The sequence below is a fragment of the Bos taurus genome, chromosome 25 (genome assembly GCF_002263795.3).
Source record: "Bos taurus isolate L1 Dominette 01449 registration number 42190680 breed Hereford chromosome 25, ARS-UCD2.0, whole genome shotgun sequence".
NCBI classification, from domain to species: Eukaryota; Metazoa; Chordata; class Mammalia; order Artiodactyla; family Bovidae; genus Bos; species Bos taurus.
Window position 1 is genome coordinate 28,626,821 of NC_037352.1, and position 25,931 is coordinate 28,652,751.

Sequence of the window (25,931 nt, forward strand, 5' to 3'; positions counted from 1 at the left end):
AAGAGAAAAATAAATCCTGCATTCATGCTAATACTCTCATTCAAATTACATTTCAGGGTTTTTATTTTGCTTTAAAAGTTTATATTTATGTTTCTTTTCTCTAACACTGAAAATCTTGATTCCTAATGACATTAGTTACATATACTTTCTCTAGGGTTTTTTGTTTGTTTTTGTCCTGAGGATATGTCTCAGTTGGAATTTAGAGTCAAAAAATTATGTGTTAAATTAATTTGAAAAATTTCTTCTTTCTGTATTTAAGCCATTAACCTGAAATAAGTTGTATTTGCATGTTTTAGTTTATTTTCTGTTTTTAGAAATTGCTTTACTTCTCCTTTTGATATAATTTAAAAATATGTAGCAATTCTAATTTATTTACTTTGCCTTTGTAAATAGGTTCTGCTCATATATTGCTTCTTTTAACCAAGTATTATTTCTTTATATGATGTATAATAATATGATGTTAATTTTACACCCTACAATTTTACTAAATTCTCTTATTATTTGTAATTGGTTTTTCTTAAAAAATTTTTTTCTTCCAGTTTTATTGAGCTATAGATAACATTGTTGCTGTTGTTTAGTCGTTAAGTCATGTCCAACTCTTTGCACCCCTATGGACTGTATCCTACCAGGCTCCTCTGTCCATGGAATTTTCCAGGCAAGAATCCTGGGGTGGGTTGCCATTTCCTTCTCCAGGGGATCTTCCCATCCCAAGGACTGAACCCATGTCTCCTGCTTTGGCAAGTGGGTTGTTTACCACTGAGCCACCTGGGAAACCCTATAGTTGATTTACAGCATTGTATAAATATAAGCTGTACAGCACAATGATTTGGCTTACACGCATCATGAGATCATTGTCACAATAAGTTTACTGAACATCCATCATCTTATATAGATACAAAATTAAAGAAATAGATAACATAGTCTCCTGTAATGAGAACTCCTAGAATTTATTCTTTTAATAACTCATATATATGTGTGTAGTTACTCAGTCATGTCCAACTCTTTGTCACCCCCATGGACTGTAGCCTGCCAGTCTCCTCTGTCCATGGGATTCTCTAGGCAAGAATACTGGCATGGGTAGCCATTCCCTTCTCCAGGAGAGCTTCCAGACCAAGGGATTGAACCCGAGTCTCCTGCGTTGGCAGGTGGATTCTTTACCACTGGGCCGCCTGGGAATCTGTATAACATATAGCAGTGTTAATTTTATTTATCAAATTTTCCATCACATCCCTAGTACTTTATCTTACAACTGGAAGTTTCTACCTTTTGACTGCCTTCATCTAGTTCCCAGTCTCCCTCAAGCAACCAAAAATCTGTCTCTCTTTCTATGAGTTTTGTGTTTATTTGTTTTTGAAGTATAATTGATCTACAACAGTATTTTAGTTCCTGTTATACAAGGTAGTGACTAGATATTTCTATATATTTCAAAATGGTTACTCTGGTAACTCTAAGTGTTATCTGTCACCATAAAAAATATTACATGGTTATTGGCTATATTTCCCACAATGTACATTTAATACCTATAATTTATTTAATTTGCAACTGGAAGTTTATATCTCTTAATCTCTCTCACCTACTTGTTTTCTTTCTGTACCCCTCAGCCCTCTGGCAACCACCTGTTTGTTCTCTGTATCTGTAACTCCGTTTTTGTTTTGTTAGGTTTGTTCATTTGTTTTGGTTTTTAGATTCCGCTTATATGTGAAATCATACACTTGTCTTTGTTGGACTTATTTCACTTAATGTAATGGGAATCACTTGTTGCTCAGATGGTAACAAATCCACCTGCAATGCAGGAGACATGGGGTTGATCCTTGGGTCAGGAAGATCCCCTGGAGAAAGAAATGACAATCCACTCCAGTATTCTTGCCTGAGAAATCCCATGGACAGAGGAGCCTGGCAGGCTACAGTCCATGGGGTTGCAAAGAGTTGAACACAACTGAACGACTAACACTTTCACTTTTCATTTTCAATACCCTCTAGGTTCATCATGTTGCCATAAATGGCAAGATTTCATTCTTTTTTTGCAGCTGAGTAGTAATCCAATGTATATATACATTCTTCTTTATCTATTCACCTATTAATGGGCATTTAGGTGCTTCCATATCTTGACTATTATAAATAATGAGGCAATGAACATAGAGGTGCGTATATCTTTTTGCACTGCTGTTTTTATTTTCTTCAAATAAATACCCAGGAGTGTAATTGCTGGACCATATGGTAGTTCTATTTTTTCATTTTTTGGATAATTTCCCTACTGTTTTCCATAGTGGTTACACCAATTTGCATTCCTACCAACAGTGTGCAAGGGTTCCCTTTTTCCACATCCTCACTAGCAATTGTTATTTGTTGTCTTTTTGATAATAACCTTTCTGACAGGTGTGAGTTGATAAGCTCATTGTGGTTTTGATTTGCATTCCTCTGATAATCAGTGATGTTGAGTGTCTTTTCTTGTGCCTGTTGGCCATTTGTATGATGTGTGTGTGTGTGTGTGTGTGTGTGTGTGTGTGTGTGTTTGATGCTTATTTGAATGCGTGTTTTTGTATATTTTGGATATTAATCCCTTATCAGATATATCATTTGCAAATATATTCTCCCATTCAGTAGGTGGTCTTTTCATTTTGCTGATAGTTTCTTTCAGTGTGTAAAAGCTTTTTAATTTGATATGGTCCCATTTGTTTATTTTTGCTTTTGTTTCCCTTGCTTGAAGAGGGAAACAAAAAAAAAATATTACTAAGAACAATGTTAAAAGGCTTATAACCCATGTTTTCGTCTAGACGTTTTATGATTTAAGGTCACACATTTAAGTCTTTAATCCATTTTGAATTTATTTTTGTGCATGGTGTGAAGAAGTAGTCCAATTTGATTCATTTGCATGGAGCTGTCCAGTTTTCCCAGCACTATTTTTTGAAGAGGCTGTTTGTTCTCCATTATATATTCTTGCATCCTTTTTGTAGATTAATTGCCCATATAAATGTGGGTTCATTTCTGGGCTCTCTATTCTGTTCCATTGATCTGTGTGTCTATTTTAGTGCCAGTAAATTGTTTATAATAGTTTTTTTTTCATGAATCCTTTTGGGTTTTCCAGATATATAATCATATCATCTTCAAGGAGAGATTAATTTTATTTTGTTTCTTCCTGTCCAATCTTATGCCTCTAATTGCTTGTCTAGTCATGTTGGTTAATGCCCACAATGCAGTGTTTATAGTAGAGGAGACAGTGAAAATGCAGTGGATAGTGGTGGTGACAGTGACTTTTCCCTAATTTTAGCAATTGAGTCTCTGATATTTCTTCAGAAGTAAGAAACTGGATGCTGGCTTTTGAACTGTTGTGGATATATGTATTTATATTCAAGAAATATTCATTGTTTCCTATTTTTTTGTGGTTTTCAACTTAAGTCACTCTGATCTATTTACAGATCGTGGTTTTCATTTTGAGGATCTAGGATTTGGAATGTCTTGCTTATGTGAGCCTGAGCCAGCAATGTGAAGGGACACTGGGGCTCCTGAGACGTAGCACTTGCAGAATTGTGTTGCAGTTTTATTAATAGTTTTCTGACTTAGGCTTAGAATCTTGGCTTTACCTCGTATACATTTTATTTTCTTGATATTGAATTGTTTTTTGACAAGACCGAGAGAAAAGAAACTTTCATTTTTATGTCACAGTGAAAGGAGCACTTAGCATATGCTTTTGCATTTTTCAGGATCTCATTGGAGATTTCCTATGTGTAAACAAGCAGGTTATTGTATATTTTTATTTGTGCTTTTGAATGCTTTTTAGTATTAAAATACTTGAGGCTGGTGAACAATTACCTCCCAGAATGACAGCATCTCAGAGTCAGTAAACACCAGCACAGACTTTTTCGCTCATCATCTCTTTAAGCATCTTTCCTCTATAGAGGAGCTCCAGTGTTCACATGTTCCAGTGAAGGCAGGACTTAGCTTGGGGGCTGACTGGACCTCACACTATGTCTCTGACTTCTTGCCAAGAGGCAAGTTGTTCCTCACCAAATCCCACGTGGCATGACTCTCTCCATTCCACACTTTGTCCAGAAGGTACCTTCAAAACAGAATTATATTAACAGAAACATTTGTGCATTGTTGGTAAGAGCGTAAATTGGTATAGCCACTACTAAAAATGGTATGGAGGTTTCTAAAACAATTAAAATAGAACCAGTATAAGATCCAGCAATCCCACTTCTAGGTATATAACCAAAGGAAATAAAATCATGGTCTTGAAGAGATAGTTTCTCTCTGGTGTTCACTGCAACATTATACACAGTAACCAAGATATGGAAATAACCTAAGTGTCCATCAACAGATGAGCAGATATAGAAAATGTGGTGTTTACATACAGTGGAATTTGGCCATAAAAAAGAAGGAAATCTTGTCATTTGCAACAACATGGGTGAACCAGGAAGACATTATGTTAAGTGAATTAAGACAGATTCAGAATAGCAAATACTTCATGATATCACTTCCACATGGAATCTTAAAAATAAAAAAAAATTAAGTTCATGGTAACAGAGCAGAATGGTAGTTATCAGGCTTTAAGGGGTAGGGACAAAGGGAAAATATTGACCTTAGGGTACAAACTTTTAGTTACAAGATGGCTAAGTTCTGGAGACCTAATGTACAGTTCGATGACTAGTTAATAATAATGTATACTTGAAGTACTCTAAAAAACCCAATAACAAATTTATTAAAAGTGGTGAACAAAAAAACAGGATTATATTCAGTTGTAACAAAAATAAATTTTACTTGTGAATCAAATTCGATGACACCTATATAGAGGGTTTTGATAGAAAAGACCCACATGCAAAACCCTTGTCAAACAGGAACAGAGGACTCAGTTATAATTATTCAGGATAATGTGGCCATCAACAGCTGCCAACTATATTAGGGAACACAAGACACAAGAGTCTCTAACCTGATGCCCAGTATGATCACAATAGAATGGAGTGATTTTTGGTGGATATTTGAACTGGGTCTTAGAGTATCAGCTTGAGAAGCATTGTTTATTGGGTTTTCCAGAAACTGAATAGCACCAGCTACCCCGTATTTATGAATTATTCATGCCAATAAACGATGCTGGCTTATACACTCCATTCACACACATTAGATTTTCATCCATCCCCTGCTCCCACAGTGATTGTAGTTTTAGATCTTCCAACAGGGACAAAAATCTGTGAAGGACTGAGTTTGCCTGTGACCTGAGCACCCAAATGGATGCTCAGAGCCACAGATGCTAGAATGATGAGGTTGACCATTTCTCCCAGACTATATCCATATGACCCCTTGCTCAGAGGCAGGTGTGGGATCCATTTAAGGACATACTTTGTGGCATTGAAGAGGAGACTCAAAACCTCCCCACCCAAATACCCTCAGGGACAAACTGACTCTTCAAACTGAAGGAGTAGGAGCAGCTTCCTTCTCTGGTCTTGTGTTTGTGTCTGTGCCCCCAGCTTGATTCTGAGCTCTGTGGGGCTGTTCCTATAGTGGATTCACTTCTGCCTCTCCCTGCCTGACTCTATGGTGTCAGTCTAGCACCATCTGAGCAGAGTAGGTGCTTAGCTACTGCCTATTAAGGGAAAAAGGAAGGAATGAATAATGATAGCTAGTGCATATGGTACTTACTCTGTGCTAAACACTTTATATTAACCTACAAAGTAGGTGTTATTATTATCAAGTCTATTTTGCAGGTGAGGAAACTGAAGCACCGAGAGGTAAAGTTGTCTAAGATCACACAGCCCATATGTGGCAGAACCAGGATTTGAACTGCATGGTCTAATTCAATTAGCCATGTTCTTAACTATGCCACTACCTTAGTCTCTGCATATTATAGGTTGCAGTGGGGTCAGTGGAGGACCTTGAGGGTAGGATGAAGATAGCATCACATGTTGGGGAGCCCAGAGTGACTCACACTGAGTGGCCAGTGCTCAGGGAACATTTTAGGTGCTAAAGGATGTAGATGGGTCATTTGCTGAAATGAAATGCTGAAGACAACACTCATATGGGTCCAGCAATTAGTCCAAAGTTCTGACTTCAAGGCTTGGGCTCAAAAACCAGCTCCTGGCCAATCTTTCAGATGATGACAATAAAGATAACTGGCAAATGGACTCAGAGGAGAAATTTTGGAAATTTATTGCCCTTAGGTGTCTCATGAGGAAATGAGGTAACCGGTTAATTTGGGAACAAAGAGTAATTCCTGTAGGTAGGTACTGTGGGTCCCAAGGTGCATAAGGCCGTTGGTGACTTGGAAGTGCATGTACCACGGCTCAGTCTTTGAGAAGCTCCTGGTGACATGGGGAGATGCAGGTCCATCTTCCATCCAGATTCTGACTTAGGGTGGTTCATTAGTTGGCAGTGGGCAGTCAGTCCTATCCTGTGAAAGGTGGCTTGGCTTCTGTCATTGTGTGTCAGGCTAGTCGTGACCTAGGGAGGAGCATTCTGGTGAGATGGCTTCTGGCTGGAGAGGCCAGCTCCCTTTTCGGCTGAGGGACCAGCCCCTGGCTTTGTGTTTCTCTGGCACATCCCAGGTGCTGCAGTGAAGGGCACCAGAGGCCAGTCGAGCAGCAGGAGCAGTTGTTCCTTGTGGGGAACTGCCACCTCCAGTGCCACGCTCCTGTTGAGCTTCGAGCAAGTTCCAAGTAATTAAGTGGATTGGGTTCTGAAGCCTCTGTGACCATCAGCTTGGACATCCCTGCTAAGTACTCCTGGCAGATCCCGTCACCTGCCATCCTGGAAGCCAGAATACCACTGGGGGCTGCCCCTGCCCTGGTGTCCACTGGGCCTGGAGGCAACTGGTGAGGGAGGGCACCCTTTGGATATTCTTGTGTATGGGGAGCTAATTACTCTCTTTAGAAATCTGCATTTGCCACCAATCACAGCTTTCATGGTGCTGGCACTGTCATGGCAACTAAAAGCATATCTGAAAATAAAATGTCACTTTTCTTTTGCATTTCTAGTATAATGACACAGGAAACTTGTTTTTCATTTTTAACTTAACATAACTAGAGACTCAAAGAGTATAGGTGTGAGTGCAGCACATGTGGGCAAGTGGGTGTTGTAGTGTGTGTGAACATGAGAGTTGTGTGTGTATGTGTGTGAGGGTGTGTACAGGTGCTCATGTTGATAGGGGTCGTGTATGTGCAGGTGTGTGGCTGTTGTTGAGTCCTCCTTGTGTGTCTGTCCAAGGTTAGGGGCTGACTTTGGGGTTGAGATCACACATGGGCTGTGAATATTTGAAGACTGATCTGTGACTGTGTGTGTGTGTGTGCGTGCCTGAAGCAGTGTTGGGGGAGGTGAGTCTGCAGACAAATGCTCTTGCCTGTATGTGTTATACTCTCATTTGGTGACACAAGCCTTCGGGAAGCTTTTTCACTATAGCATATCTCTGTGGTCCCAACTTTTGGGAGGTCCCAGCCAAGTCATGGCTTCCCAGGTGGTGCTCACGGTAGAGAACCCACCTGCCAATGCAGGAGACACAAGAGACACAGGTTCAATATCTGGGTTGGGAAGATCCTCTGGGAAGAAGGAAATAGCAACCCATTCCAGAATTCTTGCCTGGAGAATCCATGGACAGAGGAACCTGGCAGGCTACAGTCCATAGGGTCACAAAGAATTGGACATGACTGAAGTGACTTGGCACACCCAGTGCAGTCATAGGAGATCCAGCACCTTATTTTGGGAGGACCCAACTCCTTGCCACAAACTTCAGAGAATCAGAGATACTGTAGATCATGAGCAACCAGACACACTCTGACACAGCCCAGAACTAGATGATGAGGGTTTCTGCTCAAAATGGAAGGTACAAAGCATGCAGATGGTCTGTGTGTCATACATTCTAGTAACTGACACACCTTAGGCTTAGGGCTGAGCCTGTCCTATTTGACCTGGGGTAGGGCTGGCAGTGCCTACCGCATGTACAGATTTGCAACCATAATTTACGACAGTGATCGCGTTTGCACACATCCAAGGCCTCATGCTTCCTAAGACTGTTTTCTGAGCCTCTTCTCCTATGGGCTGGATTCTCCAGGAGAACACTTCCCAAGCTTGGAAATGTGCCTCTGGTCAGCATCAGAAGGCTGCAAGTAGAGTAGGGAGCCTTTTCCCAGGAGGCGAGGTGCTGGGGCCGAGCCCTGAGGGATGGAGACTCATCTGCCTGTCTCTGGAAGAAGCTGCCACCTGCTGCCATGAGCAACCCCCCCTCAGGGGCCAGCTTTCTCAGGTAGGGGCTCCATCCATGGTCAGGGCGATTTCTTTGCATCACCAAGATTCTTGCAGTTAACTTCCTTGTACTTCACATCTCTGGAGATTCTTTGTTTTATTATCATGTTTTTAAACTTCAGTATGAAACTAAAGAGAACCAGTATCGATTAAATAGTTAGTTCAATAAGTGTTTTATTGATCACCAGTTATTCTCAGATTGTCTCAGCCTGGGCCCAGGTGATACAACATGCATCTGAATGATTCCCTACCTGGAGCTTTTCTCAGTGCAGTGTTGTGGGGATGGAGGGAAAGAGGGAGGCTGTGGATGACAGCAGATATAGGCACAGTTGAGGGGTGCCTTAATCTAGCCAGGTGCCTTAACCTAAGCAGGGTTGTAAAGAAAGGGGTTGACCAGATGTCTGGGGTCAGGGGAGGCGTGAGAGAAAGTCACCACTTGATGACATCAAACCAACCCAGAGGCTCTATACATATGAGGGGCAACTCTAGACCAGAGCTGGTAAAGGGGCACTTAGTCTGGGATGCTCTTTGCTTTGTCTAAGGAAGTTAGGATGATGTTGTGTTGGGTTGGCGAGCAGCATCACATGCTTAAGAGCTTTGGCAAGAGTCCACTCCATTAGATGGCTGTGCAAACTCCTCTGCACCCCTCCCCACACATATACACTTTGTTTCTGTGGCTTTGTTGATGTCAACTGCCAGGAAACAAATTCTGCTGGCAAGGTGCTGGGCTTTCTTGCAAGTTGCAATCACATTGGCTATTCAGGCTACCTCTGCATAGCTTACACCACGGCAAAGCCCATGGGAGTGGGAGTGGAAAAGAACCTGTAAATATGAAGGTCGGTTCCAAAGGCACATTATTGGTTTCTTGTGCAATAATACCCTCTGGTGACATTGAGGCCTTATTAATAACTAAACATCTGTCACAACTGTAATTATATTTCTTGTGCCAGGATTGTGTTTCTAATCATTGTCCTGTTTAAACACGGAAGGGAGGGTGTGAATTATTTAGGCAACTGACTTTGAGTAAATAACCCACCAGCGCTGTGCAGGCAGTAAGTTTCTGTCAACTCCTTGCAGAGTCTCAGTGTCTCCGCTGACGTTCCCTTGATGTGCTCACAAATCTCTCTGAAAACATCGCCCTGGACCCCCGATGCGGCTGCCTGAGCAACCCGGAGAGGGAAAGCCTGAGAATGAGGAAAAGGGGGGCAGAGGAGCCCCTGGAGGGGGAGAGGAGCCGCCGAGGACCCAGGCCCCCGACTTCCCCACTTGGCAAGTCTTCTACCCCCAACCCCCCGGAGAAACGAGCTTTCTCGAATGTTTGCTCAGGAGTTGATTGTGTTCAGCCCGCAGGTAGGGGGTGGTGTGGGGGCTGGGAGCCTTTGTGCTGAGTGTCCAGGGACAGGACACCCGGGAGGGGTCCCAAGGGGATGCATGTCCCAGCGGGGCCAGAGATTTGACGATCTATCTTGAGCCTGACAGCTGTTCATTAATTAAATCTGAAATTAAAGCTGTGTGGATGGGTGAGGGGATGGGTTTGAAAGCTGATGCTATCAGGGACTGATCAAGTTGGAGGGGGTGCTTATTAGAAAAAAAGCAACAGATATGTTTTATTGAGTGCATATTCCATGGCAGCATAGAAGTGGGAGCTCTGCATAGGTAATTTCAGTTAACCTACGCAACAACCCCATACGGGTGTTATTAACCCCATTTTTGCAGGGGAAAAGTAAGACAGTTGGTAAGTAGCATCACATAGGCCATATCACAAAGGCAAAGGTCAATCCAGGACTCCTACCCACATCTCTGAATACAAAAACGTATTCCTAACCATTAGATCATCCTGCTACTCCCTTGCTTATGGGTGAGGAGGTCAGCTCAGGGGGAGGGGTTGTATGTTTTCTGAGCCACAGGCTTCCCAAGGTTTGAGCTCTTTTTTTTCCTTGGTTTTTCATGGCTGTAAAAACTCAAGAGGAATTTTAACTCTGGGTGGTTTTGTGTAGAAGGAAATGTTGATCTATGTGATGCTGACATCGAGGAGTTGGTCTGGGTGAGTCCTTTAAATGGGTATGTTCTGCTGTGGTCTCCCCAAGGTTGTCTGGAATGGGATCTCCAGCCCTCTCTGTCACTAGCTCCTAGTGGGGGCCACGAGTGTTCATGGTGGGGGCCATGAGTTCATGATTAGGGTTATGGCGAACTAAAGGAAGTCTGAATCTCTGCAACCCCATGGACTGTAGCCTGCCAGGCTCCTCTGTCCTTGGGATTTTTCAGGCAAGAATACTGGAGTGGGTTGCCATTCCCTTCTTCATAGGATCTTCCTGACCCTGGGGATCAAATTCAGGTCTTCTGCATTACAGGCACATTCTTTACCATCTGAGCCACCAGGGAAGCCCAAAGGAAGTGAACACATTTCTGATGAGTAGAGCTCTCGAACTTCAGCACTTTCTCTCCATAACTGGGAGCTGGACTGCAGGGCCCAGCACAAGATACTATAAGATTCTATGCAGAACCTTTTCCAATACAGCTTACTGGGAATCAGCGTGGGAGCTGGCAGAACCCCTGGCCAAGGGCATGCTGGCCTGCAGGTGTGCCCTTCTCATCAATTCTGAGGACAGATCTGGAACAGGGCAACATGAAACTGGAATGCCATACACTGAAGGCAGGCTCAGAGGAAGGGTCTGCTTCAGAAGGCTGGTCAGGAGTCAGAGGACAACCTGGCCTGGGCCTCCCCAGCCAAAGAGGAGCCCCAGCAGGAGACAAAGTCCAGTCCAAGATGAAATTCCTGGTTGGTTTATTCTCAGGCTGGGATAAGCGGTACCATCCTGGGCACTTTCCCTGGGAGATGGGTGGTGTTGAGGGAAGGAAGGTAAGGATTGGGACAGAGAAATGGTTCTGTATGTCCTACAGGGTCTGTGGCAAATGACAGATGAGGCTGATGCTACAGAGGATACAGAGAGTTGCCCACCTTAGTGAATGTGCAGGTATGATGCAGCAGACAGACAGAGAAGTCGGATGTAGTCAGAAACCCTGTTTACTCAACACACACCCACATTACAAATATTTCCCTGTTTGTTCCAGTGACTTTGGGTTTTCGAGTTTTGGAGCCAGAATTGTGATGGGCTTGAATTAGGCAGGTTAGTTTCTCTTGTCTCTTGGGGACAGCAGTATCCCAAGAGGAATGAATGAATCTGCTCCTCCCAAGCCATCAACTTCTCCTTTCGGGGAGAGTAAGAAATCTACTTGGACCCCAGGGCTGAGAATCTCTGCCTGTTCTCATCACACATTCACACCCCCACTCATACACAGTGCACATGGCACTTTTGTTTACTCCTTCTTTGGGGGCAAATGCACACATTTCTCAAAGATTTCTTTGTGCAGTGGGCAGAGAGAGAGAGACAGCTAAAAGGAAGAGGGGTAAGACAGGACCAAGAGATGGATGGTGGTCACAGTCTCTGCACCAGGGCTTGGACGTGGAGGGAGAGGGAACACAGCTCACCTGGAACACATTTTCATATCACTTTCCAGCAGTAAGTTCTTGAAGAGTACATTGTCTCCTTGTCATCCAGTTCCTTCGCTAGGAGCCTCCTTCAGATAAAGTATAGGTATTGGGTTTTGCTTACAGGGCATCGGGGACCTCAGACCTGAAAAACTGTCTGGGCCCACGTGGCTGTGGTTGATGTGGGCAGGGTCAGCAAATTAGAAAGTCAGAAAGAGTCTCCTCCATACACCCCATTTTCCTGCCCTGGATCATTTTCCCAACTCCTGGTACCATTTTAGTTGCTAGTAATGGAAATCCAGTAGAACTTACTTCAGTGAAAAGAGAAACACAACGTTCCAACAGAGGATCCAGGCAAGGGTGGATGGTGGGGGAACATGTCTCAGAGAATCCAAAGCCTCAGGGATGTAGAAAATCCATTTAAGTTTTCTGCCAGTTTTCATCTCTTTGGTTTCTCTGTCCATGTGAAAATTAGTCCTTTCAAATAGCTACCAATTTGGCAGTCAGCCTCAACTGGGAACTTGTATGGTTTCAATTCAAAATTCCCTGGGGGAACAGGCTTGTAGCTGCCCATCCATGAGCACTCCATTGTGTCTGACTCTTCATGACCCCATGAACTGTAGCCTGCCAGGCCCTTGTGTCCATGGAATTTTCCAGGCAAGAATACTGGAGTGGGATGCTGTTTCCTCCTCTAGGGTATCTTCCTGACCCTGGGTTTGAATGTACATCTCTCACATCTCCCGCAGTAGCAGGCAGATTCTTTACCACCAGTGCCACCGGGAAGCCCTCATAGCTGCCCTCTCCTGATGAAGTCGACACTCACTGTCTAGGGGAGGAAGGTCAGTGGGTATGAGCATGGCTGCTTCCACTATAAATACATGGATGGAAATGGTGGCGAGACCACAACCAGAGGAGTCGAGCAGCTCCTCACCCCAGGTCCTTCACATAATGGTTTTGTATTCCATTCTTGAAGTTGGTCAGCTATCCATGAAGTGCTGGTAAGATACTTGCTAGTCATGCTCTAAGTTAGTGACTTTATTTATATATTTTTGCCTTTATTTTTATTTTTTTATTTTTGTTTTTTGCTGCTCTGCATGGCACATGGACTATTAATTCCCTGACCAGGGACTGAACTTGCATTCCCTTAATTGGAAACACAAAGTCTTAACCACTGGACTGCCAGGGTAGTCCAACATTAATTTGTGTTTGTGTATTAATTTGAAGATAATCTGTAGACATTTTAAATTGTAAATGATATCAATTTCAATGGAAACTAGAAATAGGCAGTTTTGAATGCTTTTTTTTTTTTGGCTACGCCGCATGGCATGACCTGATCAGAGATGGAACCCTGGCCCCCTGCAATGGAAGCACAGCATCTTAACCACTGCACCACCAAGGAAGTCCTTGGAGCCTTTAAAAGAAGGTGGTCCCCAGGAGACCCAGAGGAGTGAATGATCACTGATGGGACAAAAACAGTGGCGTAGCTGGAGCTGGCTGGGGGCACCACAGTGACCTGTGGAGAGAGACCTCACGCAGAGGCAGGAACCGGAGAGGTAGGACCTAATAGCCTCCTCCCTGCCTATTCTCCTGCTTGTCAGCCTGGCAGCTTACCAGATTCCCCCAAAAGTCTATTCCTAGGTCTTGGCCAGGCTTTCTCTTGATGGATCTGGAGGAGATGACCTGTAGATGGGGATGTTCCTTCTCTTCTACTCTGAATAGTCTCACAGGGACCCACAGCAGTGGATCCCTGCTTGTCTCTGGCCCACCTAGGTACTAATGTTTTAGGCTGGAGGCTTGAAAAGATGCTCTTCCCCTTTGTCCATATTCTGAGATCTGAAACTCTTCTGAGTCTGGAGCTGACTCATGAGTGGTCAGCAGTTCTAGGAGATCAACTGGAAGAGAGTCCTAGGGAACAGAGAGATGCCCAGGTAGCTTCAACAATCTACTGCTAATAAACAGCCCCACTACCATGCTCCTCCAACCCAACCTGAAGGGAGCTTTTCTAATATAGGGAGAAATGGATGTGCACTCTTGATATATGAGCTAAAAATAGCCCATGTTCCAAACAAATTGTTTTTTAGTATTTTGAAATGAAAATGTGTAGACAAAGCAAGTATTTAGAATGTATGACTCATTAAATTGCTGACTCTGAGAGCAATGAGAATTCAAAGGGAATCTTTCTCTCCCTACTTTTCCCTCCCACCCCTTCTCTGAATAGCTTATAAAGAGTCTCTTCATAAACAGGACCCATAAACTCCTCCATGATTTAAGGTCCTGCGCAGTGAGAGGCAGATGAAACTCAAAGTTTTATTGCCTGATTACTAAGCTGGCTTCCCTAGTTAGGTTGGAATCATCAACCCGAGTTGCCCCCTGCCCATGGCCCGCCCATCCTCATTTCTCCTCCTCAGGTCCCTAACAGGTGCCCAGGGAATTCCGTGGCCCCACTATGGCCACTGCTCTTCCCTCCCCACAATGCAGAGCTCTATTGGACCTCAGCAGCCCTCATGTCACCAGCCCTAATAAGGATGTCTCATCACCAAGCATCAACTCTGGGCCTACATCCTTGAGAGAGCACACACTGGATGGTTCTGTGGAAGGATGCAGCCATGGGCACCTCCGTCAACTCACTGGGGGCCTCAGGCTCATTATTGGGTTGAATGGAAAGGTTAGGTCTCATCAGTGGTGTTCAGGGTTTTTGTTTCTGTTTTTTTTTTTTTGCTAACAAAACCTTTCTAGATAAGTCTTCTGGGGAAATCCCAGTATGTAGAACAAAAAAGAGATGACCCATTCTGGTTGAATCAAGATTTGCATGTGTTTGGGAAGGTGGGGAGGCCCTTCAGGACCCTTGAAATGAACAGTGAGACTTTTCACTTGTGGGGTCTGTTGCTCAGCCTTCATAGCATGTCACCTCTCACCCCCGTACTCCTTGGATGTCTTAGTGCTTCTGTCTTTCATCTGCCCAGAGTCCTGATAGGAGGAAGCTAAAACCGTGTGAATGACCAGGCAACAATTCTACCTCATGTTACTTCAAATTCAACTGCAGACAACTCACACTGCAATGCTGTCCTCTTTGACAACCTCCCTGATGGTGTTTGACACTGTTATTCCTATTTTAGGATGTAGAGAAAACCGTACATGGATACAAGACATGGGTAGGTGGCCCTCAAAACTCATAGCTTTCAATCCCAATGGGTCCGCACTGGGACTAAGAGATTCTTCTAGCAGCCAGGTCTCTTCTTCATTCTCCACCATGACTGTTTCACCCCTTACCCACTCATCTAAGGATGATGCCACTTCTTCATTCACAAATAAAACAAAGGCCCCGGGAGGAAACTTCGCAACTTCTTGAGCACCTCTGTCCCATTTTCTGCGTCCAGATTCATCTTTGCCACTCCCTGCCCATTATGGTAGAGGAGGAAGCCTTTCACCAGGTTGAGGATTATGGTAGAGGAGGAAGCCTTTCACCAGGTTGAGGACCAGCTGCCGCAAGAGCCTAGACATCTGTTCCCTGTTACCCTCTCTTCAGGGACCTTATTTCATCAATTGTTCCTCCTTGGTTATTCTTCAGCTTCTTTCATCTTTCCCTAAGCATAACATTTGTTCTGACGCAACGTATCTTGGAAAAAAAAAAGGGCTGATACGAACTTTTTTAAAAAACATTTTATTTGTTTACTTATTTTTGGCTGTACTGGGTCTTTGTCGCTCTAGTTGTGGGGAGTGAAGGCCCCTCTCGTCACAGTGTGTGTGGTTTCTCATTGCACTGCCTTCTCTTGTTGTGGAACACGGGCTCTAGGGCACATGGGCTTCAGTAGCTGCTGCACGTGGGCTCAGTAGTTGGGCTTACGGACTCCAGAGCATGGGCTCAGTAGTTGTGGTGCGTGGGCTTAGTTGTGCACTTAGACGTGGATCTTCCCAGACCAGGGATCGAACCTGTGTCCCCTGCATTGCAAGAGAAATTCTTAACCACTGGACCATCAGGGAAGCTCTGATATGAACTTTTAAAAAGTTCTTCGAACTTCTTGGAAAAATTGCCTACACTTGCTCCATTTCTCCATTTTTCATTCGCTACTCAGCCCTGCCTTGCTGTGATCTGGTCTCTCCCCACATCAGGCCACTGATCCTGCTCTGACTGGAACAAGGGATAGTGTTAAAGCAGAAGGACCAATGCCAAGGTATAGTCAAAATTTATCTGGTGAGTGTACAAAATCTATGTATGTATTACTAAATCAGAAAATTTTCAAGTAGGACCCAGGAATCTGCTACCCCAATTCCCTTCTTCCTGAGACCTTCACCAACAGCTCACCCTGGTCCCCAGAAGAATTGGGAGGGTCTCATGGACAGAGGAGACTGGTGGGCTACAGTCCATGGGGTCGCAAAGAGTCAGACACAACTGAGCACACATCTCCTCTCCTCTCTTGACACAATTTCACATCAGCAAGCAGCTTCATGTACTCTTATTAGGGTGGTCAGATCTTTTCCTTTTCCCTTTAGCAGGTCCAGCCATCCAGTTTGAATTTCAAATGATCTTGGTTAAGAAACTTTTAATCACTCTTTCATTCTTCTGGAGATTGTCTGACCCTATCACTCAGGACCTATTTACTTCCTTTGTGATTCTTCTAATACAGCGTGTTCCAAATTGATGATCCTCAGACATCAATGTTAATAAATATTCCTCTAAAAGTGCTTCATGGTCAGTAAAATTCAGATTATGCTCCTCACCATATCTACTTGTTAGAGAACATCAGTGCATATTAAAATCCTAGAGATATCCTACTGCAAAGAAAATGGTTTATCTTGGCTTAAATCAACTTTTCCAAACACAGTTTGAGCCTGGAACACTGGATATGAGTAAATATGTGTGTATAGGTGTGTGTAAAGGTGAAAAAATCACCTACTAAGTGTTTATTTCCTCTTCCTAGGGCATACCTAGTTCTATGGAAATGATACATAACTGGTATTCCTGGGTCCAAGAAATGCTAACACCCATGTATTCACAAAAACAACAATAATTGATGTGCCAGGCTTTGTGCTGGGTGTTGGGAATTGAAATGAATGATTCCTTTCCTCTTATAGGTTATAGGCTCATGGAAAAGATGGATTGATACTCACCATAGTGTTTATGTGTTAGGATAAATTCATGCACAGGGCATGCCTTGAAGCATCACCGTGCACACACACACACAACCCAGGCAGTTATACAGCTCCAGGGTCTGCCATTCACTTATAAAACAAGAATACAATGTGAATTTCATCCCCTGAAGTTGTGTAATATTCCTAGAATAAATAAACCCATATCCATCTAAATATGCAGTTTGTTCTCACTGATGTGGTCACATTACCCCACAAGGTTTTTTCATTCAACAATTTATTGCCAACATCCTTTTCTGTTGTACTGTGATTGATTTCTCCAGTTCAATGGCTGTTTAGGCTGCCGTTTTTGCTTTCACAAGCAGTGCTGCAATGAGCAGCTCTATTTATCCTTATGAACTTGTGCAAGTCTATCTAAATATAAATTTTCTAGAAGTGAAATTTCTGGGTCAGAAAGTATATACTTTTTTTTTCCTTTTGCTAGATTTGCCAAATTGCTCTCCACAATTAGGTACCAATTTACCTAAGGGAAGGGCTTCTGAGGACAGGGGACACTGGAATGGAGGGGAAGGAGGCAAGAGAGGAGAAGGGCTTGAAGGTGATAATTAATGGAGTACTGTCTCTTAGGGAGTGAGGGGGCATGGGATCAAGAACATAGTCTTCATGAAGAAAAAATTTGTACATGCACAGCCAAAGTGTAAATTCTGGACTCTACAGAGAATATTACAAATGATCTTAGCTGAGAATTTTTGATCACTCTCGCACTCTGGAGATTCTCTAACTCAGTCTCTTGGAAATCTTCTTTCATTCAGGATCCATTATTTCCTGCATGATTTTTCTAAGAAAAAAATGCTTCAAAATTTTTTAAATTTTATTTTATATTGGAGTATCGTTGATTTACAATGTTGAGTTAGTTTCAGGTATACAGCTAAGTGATTCAGTTATACATATATATATATCCATTCTATTTCAGATTCTTTTCCTATGTAAATCTACAGAGTATTGAGTCGAGTTCTTTGTGCTATACCAGTAGGTCCTTGTTCATTAATAGTTTATATATAGTAATATGTATATGTTAATCTCAAATTTCTAATTTGTCCACCCCCCACTTTCCTCTTTAGTAAGCATAAATTTGTTTTCAAAGTCTGTGAGTCTGTTTCTGTTTTGTACCTAAGTTCATTTGTATCCTTTCTTTAGACTCCACATATAAGTAATATTATGTAATATTTGTCTTTGTCTGGCCTACTTCATGTAATAATCTCTAGGTACATTCATGTTGCTGCAAATGGCATTATTTCACTCTTGTTTTATGAAATATGCCACAAATTGATGTTTAATATTGACATTGATAAGCATTCCTCAAGAAGTGCCCCATGCTCAGTAACAGAGTTGGCCCCTAGGAATCTGATTTCTTTGACAGAGCTTTGGGTATTAGGATGCTATATGCTTGTCCTCCTGGCATTTGCATGGGGGATGCAGCAATGGATCGAGGATGTCTGGCATCATTGGATAAATGGGGTACCCATTCATGCAATGTCCACTTCACCTTATGGCAGGTAATTGAAGATGGTTTAATATTAAAACCATGCTTGATATGTTCTTGTGCAGGACACCAGTTTTTAAGACAAAAATCTTGGGCTTCAAAAGCAGGTTCTTGATTGCAGGGGGATGTTTGGGGTATCACCTCATCATTCTTTTATTAACAGAAGCTCTTTTATGAAAAAATGGAGGATTCCCGGACCTGATCTAAATCATCAAGCACGTTCCCTGTGTTTGTATCAAATTTTAATTTGAGCATTTTACTCCTATTGGGAAAGTGGGGCAGGGGGAGGGAGAGGCAGTGGAATCTATGCCCTAACAGACTTGCTGTCAGCAGAATACTGTAGAAAACAGCACTTTCCCTTAAGGTTAAGCCAGTCCTGTCCATCACAGAGTTCAAAGGGGACTGGAGGGACAGAAAGGACCCTCGGGCCTGTCTTGCCAGGTGCCCCTTCCCCAGACTCTCCCCTCGGAGCCAAGTCCAGCTCTCTGTCCATGGTCCATATGTGGCCATTGCAGGAATCTTTTCTTCCTGGACCTCTGTCTCTTCTTAGTCCATCTACTACAGCTTTGCAATAAACCACCCCAAACTCGGTGGTGTAAACCAACAAACACGTTATGCTCATGGAGACTCTGGGTCAGGAACTCAATGGGGGTTTATCTCTGCTCTGGGATGTCTGGTGCCTCTATTGGAAAGACTCAGATGGCCGGGGGATAGACTCATTTGGTGACTCATATGTTTGGTGCCTGGGCTGGCTGAAGGACCAGCTCAGCTGGGAGTATCTACATATGACATCTCCACATGGCTTGTGCTTTTCCCAGCGTGGCATCTGGCTTCTAAGACAAGGATCTAGAGATGAACCTTCCAAGAGCACCAGCTGGGACCTGGTTGGCCTTTTATGACTTGGCCTTGGAAGCATCACTTCTAGCATATTATGGCAGTCAAAGTAGTCCAAATCCTCCTGGATTCAGGGGGTGGAGGCATAGAGAGCACATATCAGTGGTAAGGAGATTCGAAGAATTTGGGACCCACATTTCAAAACTCCCACACTTTGCCTTCATGGATCCTGGATCCTTCTGTTATGTGGTCCCAGTGTTGCACTTCTTTTAGCATCTTCTGGATTCTTCCCAAGCAGCATGGAAGAATAGGATGCTGGTTGGGGCGGGGAGAGTCAAGATAAAGGGCTTTCCCAATGATCGGAGAATCCTGTGCATAACTCAGAACATGATTATGTTAGAAAAGTGTTTGTCTGCCTTTTAATTACCCTCACCTGGTGTGTGCCAGACTCCAGGAGGAAAAAGGAACTGGGAGGAAAGATCCACGTTGGCAAGTAGAGGAAGTTTTGCCACATGGGCAGAGACATTGACCAGGACAGGGTTTCAGGAAAATTGATAAAGTATGTTCCAGGAGAGAGAGTGGCCAGGCCACCTATATCATGATGCAAGGACTTCCCTGGTGGTTCAGTGGTTAAGAATCTATGTGTTCCCAATGCAGGGGGCATGGGTTCGACCCCTGGTTGGGGAACTAAGATCCCACATGCCATGCAGTGTGACCAAAATGGATTAATTAATCAATTTAAAAAGTGGTCCACTCCACAACTCTAGGGGGCACTCAGAGTATAATTAATTGGGCCGTGATCACACAGAACTTTGATGGAACTTACTTAAAGAAAAGCAGTAGTTGGTACCACTGTGTTGGTGTTGGTCAAAGGTCTGTCTCATTCCCTTACCCTGGCTATCTCTTCATATTATATTTCGGGGAAACAGATTAGACCTTGGGTCTGTATGTAAGTCAGTCCGCCTGCAGCTGATTCTGGTTCCTGCCCCCATATAAGGGCTTAGCACCATCTCAGCTTGGTGCAGCTTCACTTCCAGTCACATGGGGGCCACCATATTCTCCCGATAAGCAGCAGCTACGGAGTCACCAACCCCTGGAGGGGCAGTTCTGGCGTATGGGTGCGATTTTTTTTGCCTCCTCTCAATTTCCCACCCAGCCATCATCACACAGCAGATGGATATAAATCACAGATTTTACTGAAAGTTTGGGAATAACTGACATAGGGAATATTTACCATCTACAAAGAAATCTTCTTAGAGTCAGAAAAAATAATTTCAAGGCAGGGAAAAACTACCATCTACAAAGAAATCTTAGAAAAAACAAAAATATTTTTAGAGGGACTTTTCATGCTTGCATCCCTTTGGCAGTTTGGTGAAGCCTGTGAATTGTGTTTTTAAATGCATGAAATAGAATATTCAAGGGACCAATAAAGGAAATCAATTATTTTTAAGTATAGTGTGGCAATATTAAACAAAACAAATGGGTGATATAATAATACATGTGCTTCCTTGTTGATGTGTTAAATAATAAGATCTGGCAGTGGGTGTAATAACAACAGTAATTTTGAAATACTGTGGCCATAAGTGTAAACACCACGGGGAGATAATTCTGACAACTGTAACCTGGTAGGCAAAGCCACAGTACAGCTAATTCCACTGAGCCATGAGACTTGCGTTCACAATGGAAGGAAATGCTAGATTCCATTTAGAGACTGATGACAATAAAGGTATACTCTTTCCCACCCAAATTCATGGGCCCCTTGATTCTGTCCTCGAGCCTCCAAGAGTGAGAGTCCCCGAGAACTCCTCTCTGGTGCATTTCTTAGCCTCTTTTCCTGGCTTCTTTTCATTTTCTCGTCAAAAGTTAGAGGGAAGAGTAGAAACGAAAAAGAGGCAGGAGAGAGAAGGCATGTGCTGCTTCCATCTCTCTTGGCGCCCAGGGGCTGCCTGAGGTCAGCACTGAGGATGAGCTCTGACCTCACTCCTCCTTGGGGGACCTTGGAAGCCCACCAGACATGGCCCCTGCCCCAGGATGTCATCTCTGGTCTGGTTCAATGTGTGGAGAGTAGATGGAGGCAGATCCCCTGAATCTCACTGAGTCGCTGTGGGCATAGACACTGAATGAGGAGGCGGCTGGTCTGTCACAGGGGCAGCGCCAAGGAATCCCCAGAAGAGAGATGTGTTTGTCAGAATTCTCCACTGCAAAGTTACTAATTTTTCTCTTTTCTCCATACTGTATTTTTTGGAAGGAAGTTACTGCACTGGCTACACAAGAAATGAGTCGTGCCCATCTCCATGAAGGCAGAGTGTCTACATAGATTGTCTGGAATTATTTTGTACAGGAGATTTTATCTTTTTCCCTATTTAGTTTTGCAACCATGTATTTTCATAGTATGGACTCATGGATATTTATGTGTAGTTGACGATGCCATACAACTTAGTTTTGTGGCCCAAATGGTTGCAGCCTTGGTTATTGGGAGCTCTTGGCTCTTGCCTTTTGAACACTTTCTTATTTCCTGGCATGACAGGATGCTCCAAGCTCATCTTGTGTACTTCCTGACCCAGTTTCCTGGCCTGGTTTCTTTTCTTAGAGAATGGTGTTAGAAACCAAGATCTGAGCCCTAGGCATGCTTGTTGCTGTTGAAGCATTGTTGCTTCTAGGCCCTGTCACCTGACAGAACAAAAAAATATTTATGTAAACATTAACCTATATATATACATATATCTATGTATATTTCTATATGTAGCATCTGTACTTGTATCAAGCTAAATATAGCTTTATACTGATGTTTCCAACTCAACTCCGTTAACACAGATCCTTCTAGCATCCTCCCCTTTGTTACCTGTAAACTCCGACTCCAACAGAGAGAAATCTGGCTCCTACCATCCACCATCCATTTACTTAATTGTGGTTTTTTGGTTTTTTTTTTTGGCTGTGCTGGGTCTTTGTTGCAGCGCTTAGGCTTCTCTAGTCGTGATGCCTAGGCTTAGCTACCCTGCAGCATGTGGGATCTTAGTTCCCCAGGGATTGAACCTGTGTCCCCTGCATGGGAAGGCAGGTTCTTAACCACTGGACCACCAGGGAAGTCCCTACTTGTTTAACTGTGTTAACATGTAGAGCAGTATCAGAACTGTTAATACATACACCTGTGGGAAACAGTTTTACCAACTAAAATTCTTCAGAGTCCACTCATTTCCAGAGTTACCTATGTCAGCACTTTCCCTGTCTCTTCTGTGAGGTTGTTTCATATACATGTGTAATGTAGATTGATTTGTCACATTCTGTATTCCATCCTGAAAATCTTTTGATCTCCTAAATTATTTTTTTTTAATTTGCATACAGTAAGGTTCAATCGTTGTGCTGAAGTTAAATGGATTTTGACAAGTGTATATTGTCATGTATCCACAATTATAATATCATATGGAATATTAATAGTTTTGCTGCCCTAAAAATATCCTGAACTTCACCTATTCAACCTTTCCCTTTGATTTCTGAACTTCTGGCAACCACAGACCTTTTCAATCTCAATATTTTTGTCTTTTCTAGAGTGTCAAATAATTGGAGACATACAGTATGTAGCCTTTTTATATTGGCTCCTTTCATTTGCATATATCCATTTAAGATCCATTGGTGTCTTTTTGTGGGTTGGTATCTCATTTATTTTTATTGCTGAATAATGTTTCATTTCATAGATGCACCATAATTTATTCACCTATTAAAGAACATCTTTGTTGCATCCAGTGTTTTGGTGATTATGAATAAAGGTGCTATAAATCTATATATTTTAGATTTGCATATGTATATATAAATATATTTACAAGTAAATATGCTATATACTTTGGCCACCTGATGTGAGGAACTAACTCATTAGAAAAGACCCTGATGCTGGGAAAGACTGAAGGCGGGAGGAGAAGGGGATGACAGAGGATAAGATGGTTGGATGGCATCACTGAGTCGATGGATGTGAGTTTGAATAAGCTCTGGGAGTTGGTGATGGACAGGGAAACCTGGTGTGCTGAAGTCCATGGGGTTGCAAAGAGTCAGACACAACTAAGCAACTGAACTGAAGGGATATAAATCTGCATGCAGGTATTTTGTGAATATTAGATTTCAAATTAGTTGGCTAAATACCTAGGAGTATGCTAAGACTATCTGTAGCTTTCTAAGAAAATTCCCAACTTTCTTCCAAGGTGGCTGTACCATAATTGTATTACATCAGCCGGACAGAAGTTCCTTTTGCTTTATATTTTTTTTATAGCAATTGGTATTATCATTTTTGGTTTTGGTTTTAGCCATTCTGATAGGTGTGCAGTGGTATCTTATTTTAATTTGCATTTCCTGATGACATATGATGTGGGGTATCTCTTCATATGCTTGTTTACCATCTGTATTTTTCCTTTGGTGAGGTGTCTATTCAGGGATTGTCCCATCTATTTCACTGGGTTGTTTGTTTTCTCATCACTGAATATCAAGATTTTTTTTGTATATTTTGGCTATAATTCCTTTATCAGATACATGCTTTTCAGATACTTTCTCCCAGTCTGTGGTTTTCTCTTTTCATTCTCTTGATGGTGTCTTTTGTAGAGCAGATTTTAATCTTAATAAAATTCAACATACCAAATTTTTCTTTCATGGATCATGCTTTTACCAGAAAGATCATTACCAAATGCAAGATCATCTAGATTTTCTCCTATATTTTCTTCTAAAGATTTTATAGTTTTGCATTTTACATTCATGTCTATGATTCATTTTGATTTTTTATGAAAGGTCTAATTTCTGTATCTTGTTTTTTTTTTTTTTTTTTTTTGCATATGGACATCCAATTTTTCTAGCTCTATTAGTTGAAATCTACATATGCTTTCATTCTCCCTGTGGTATCCTGGTGGGAATTTTGGAGAGAATTTACATGCATGCTCACATTTGTGAGCAGTCCCCTCCCAAGGACAAACAGTAATTCCCAGAGATAGTTTAGTATAGGTCCTTATAAAAGAAGAGAACTGTTTTATTAAGGGCAACATAATCTGCAAAATGTCCCCTACCCATAATGGAGAAAGCTTTTTGTCTCCTTCTCTCTCTGGGTCATTCTCAGGGATGCAATTATGCACAAGAAATGAGAATTGTTGTGATGATCATGTTACAACAGGATCACCTGCTTTATACCCCCACCTTTAGCTACACTGGATTGGAAATTAGCTATGAAATCCCTGCTGTTTCTCTAGATGGGAAGGACTCAATGTTTTTATAGGACTTTTCTCCTCTTTGGTATAAAAACTACCCCCACACCTTCCCAGAACAACCTCCCAGAATTATGAGCAAGTTTGTGTATTTGGAGCTACACAAGGACCTTCTGTGCCAGTTATGGGGCACAAAAGTGAAGATAGTATCATATAGGTTCTGCTCTCCAGAGGCAGACCTGATTCTAACAGACCTGATATTTAAATGCAGTGATGAGAACAGTCATCAGGTAGCATTTTTCTGACTACCTGCCACTCATTCTTGGGGAACTTAAGCTCCCCAATGTCTCTAGAGGTGTTTCTCATATGTCTGTGCACACCGGTTGTCTTGACTGCAGCCTGACAGTTGACATAATTCTCTTCTTATCATCCTTCATCATCAAGGTGATACCTCCTCTCTTGTGAACCTCTGGTGCCTGACAGGAAAGTTTCTATTCCTGGTGTGGCTGGTGCTGGGCCATGGCTGGACCATGCCCATGAACTTCAGTCAACCAGAGGGCTTGTCACCAGCACATACAATTTTGATTCATCTTACAGTCCTTCCAAGAGGCTTGGAGTTTTTGTGTGTGTTTGTGTGTGTATTGTGTTGTGTATTGCCTGTACAGTCCAATGATTCCCACCCCCCCTTATCCTTGAATTAAAAAAAAATTATCAGTACATCTCTATATGTGAGTCTCTTCTTATTAACTTTGCCAAGAATATGTGATCCACTATGATCTTCATTCTTATTCTTTAACTAGTTCAAAACATTTTCTTCTTTCTTTGCTATGATGGCTTTTCTATAGTATTGATTTATTTCTTGGGAACACCTATAATTCTCAGGTTGCATCTCCATTTCTTTGCCCTGTGTATATATTTTTTCTCTCAACATATTTATATCCTGTTCTTTCCTTCTGCATACTGAGAGAGTGCTTCTAATTTTTCTCTCATATCAAAGCTTTGATTTATTTTCCAATGAAGCATCTACTTTTTATTGCTTCTTTTTTAAAGTTTGTTTTTATTAGAGTATGGTTGCTTTACAATGCTGTGTTTCTACTGTCCAGCAAAATGGATGAGTTATACATATACATATACCCCTTCCCTTTTGGACTTCCTTCCCATTCACATCACCATAGAGCACTGAGTAGAGTTCCCTGTGCTATACAGTAGGTTCTCATTAGTTATTTATACAATAGCCAGGTCTTGGAAGCACCCTAAATGTCCATCAACAGAGGAATGGATAAAGAAGATGTGGTACATATATTCAATGGAATATTACTCAGCTATGAAAAGGAATGAAACTGGGTCATTACTGCTTCTGATGAGGGCTTTCATTCTGCAAGATGTTTCTTTCCTTTTTTCTCCTTTCCCCATTTGCCTCTTTGTCTTCACCTTGGTTTGTTCTTTCTGTGTCCCTGTCTCACAGAGTTCATGCCTTCTTTATCCTTATGATGACCCTGAGGACATGGTTTCTAAAATTTACTTCTGTTTCTTAAGATGGTATCTTCAAGAACAGGCTCTTTTCTTAAACCTTAAG

At 42.4% G+C, this 25,931-nt stretch overlaps 1 protein-coding gene across 1 annotated transcript in view; it reads left to right on the plus strand.

The window, feature by feature from the left end:
- The first annotated feature begins 9,376 nt into the window (after positions 1-9,376).
- Positions 9,377-25,931, plus strand: part of CALN1 (calneuron 1) — a 462,160-nt gene continuing 445,605 nt past the window's right edge. Inside the window, exon 1 of the mRNA NM_001206115.1 lies at positions 9,377-9,499. Coding sequence (NP_001193044.1) covers positions 9,377-9,499 — 123 coding nt within the window. The remainder of the gene's footprint in view (positions 9,500-25,931) is intronic.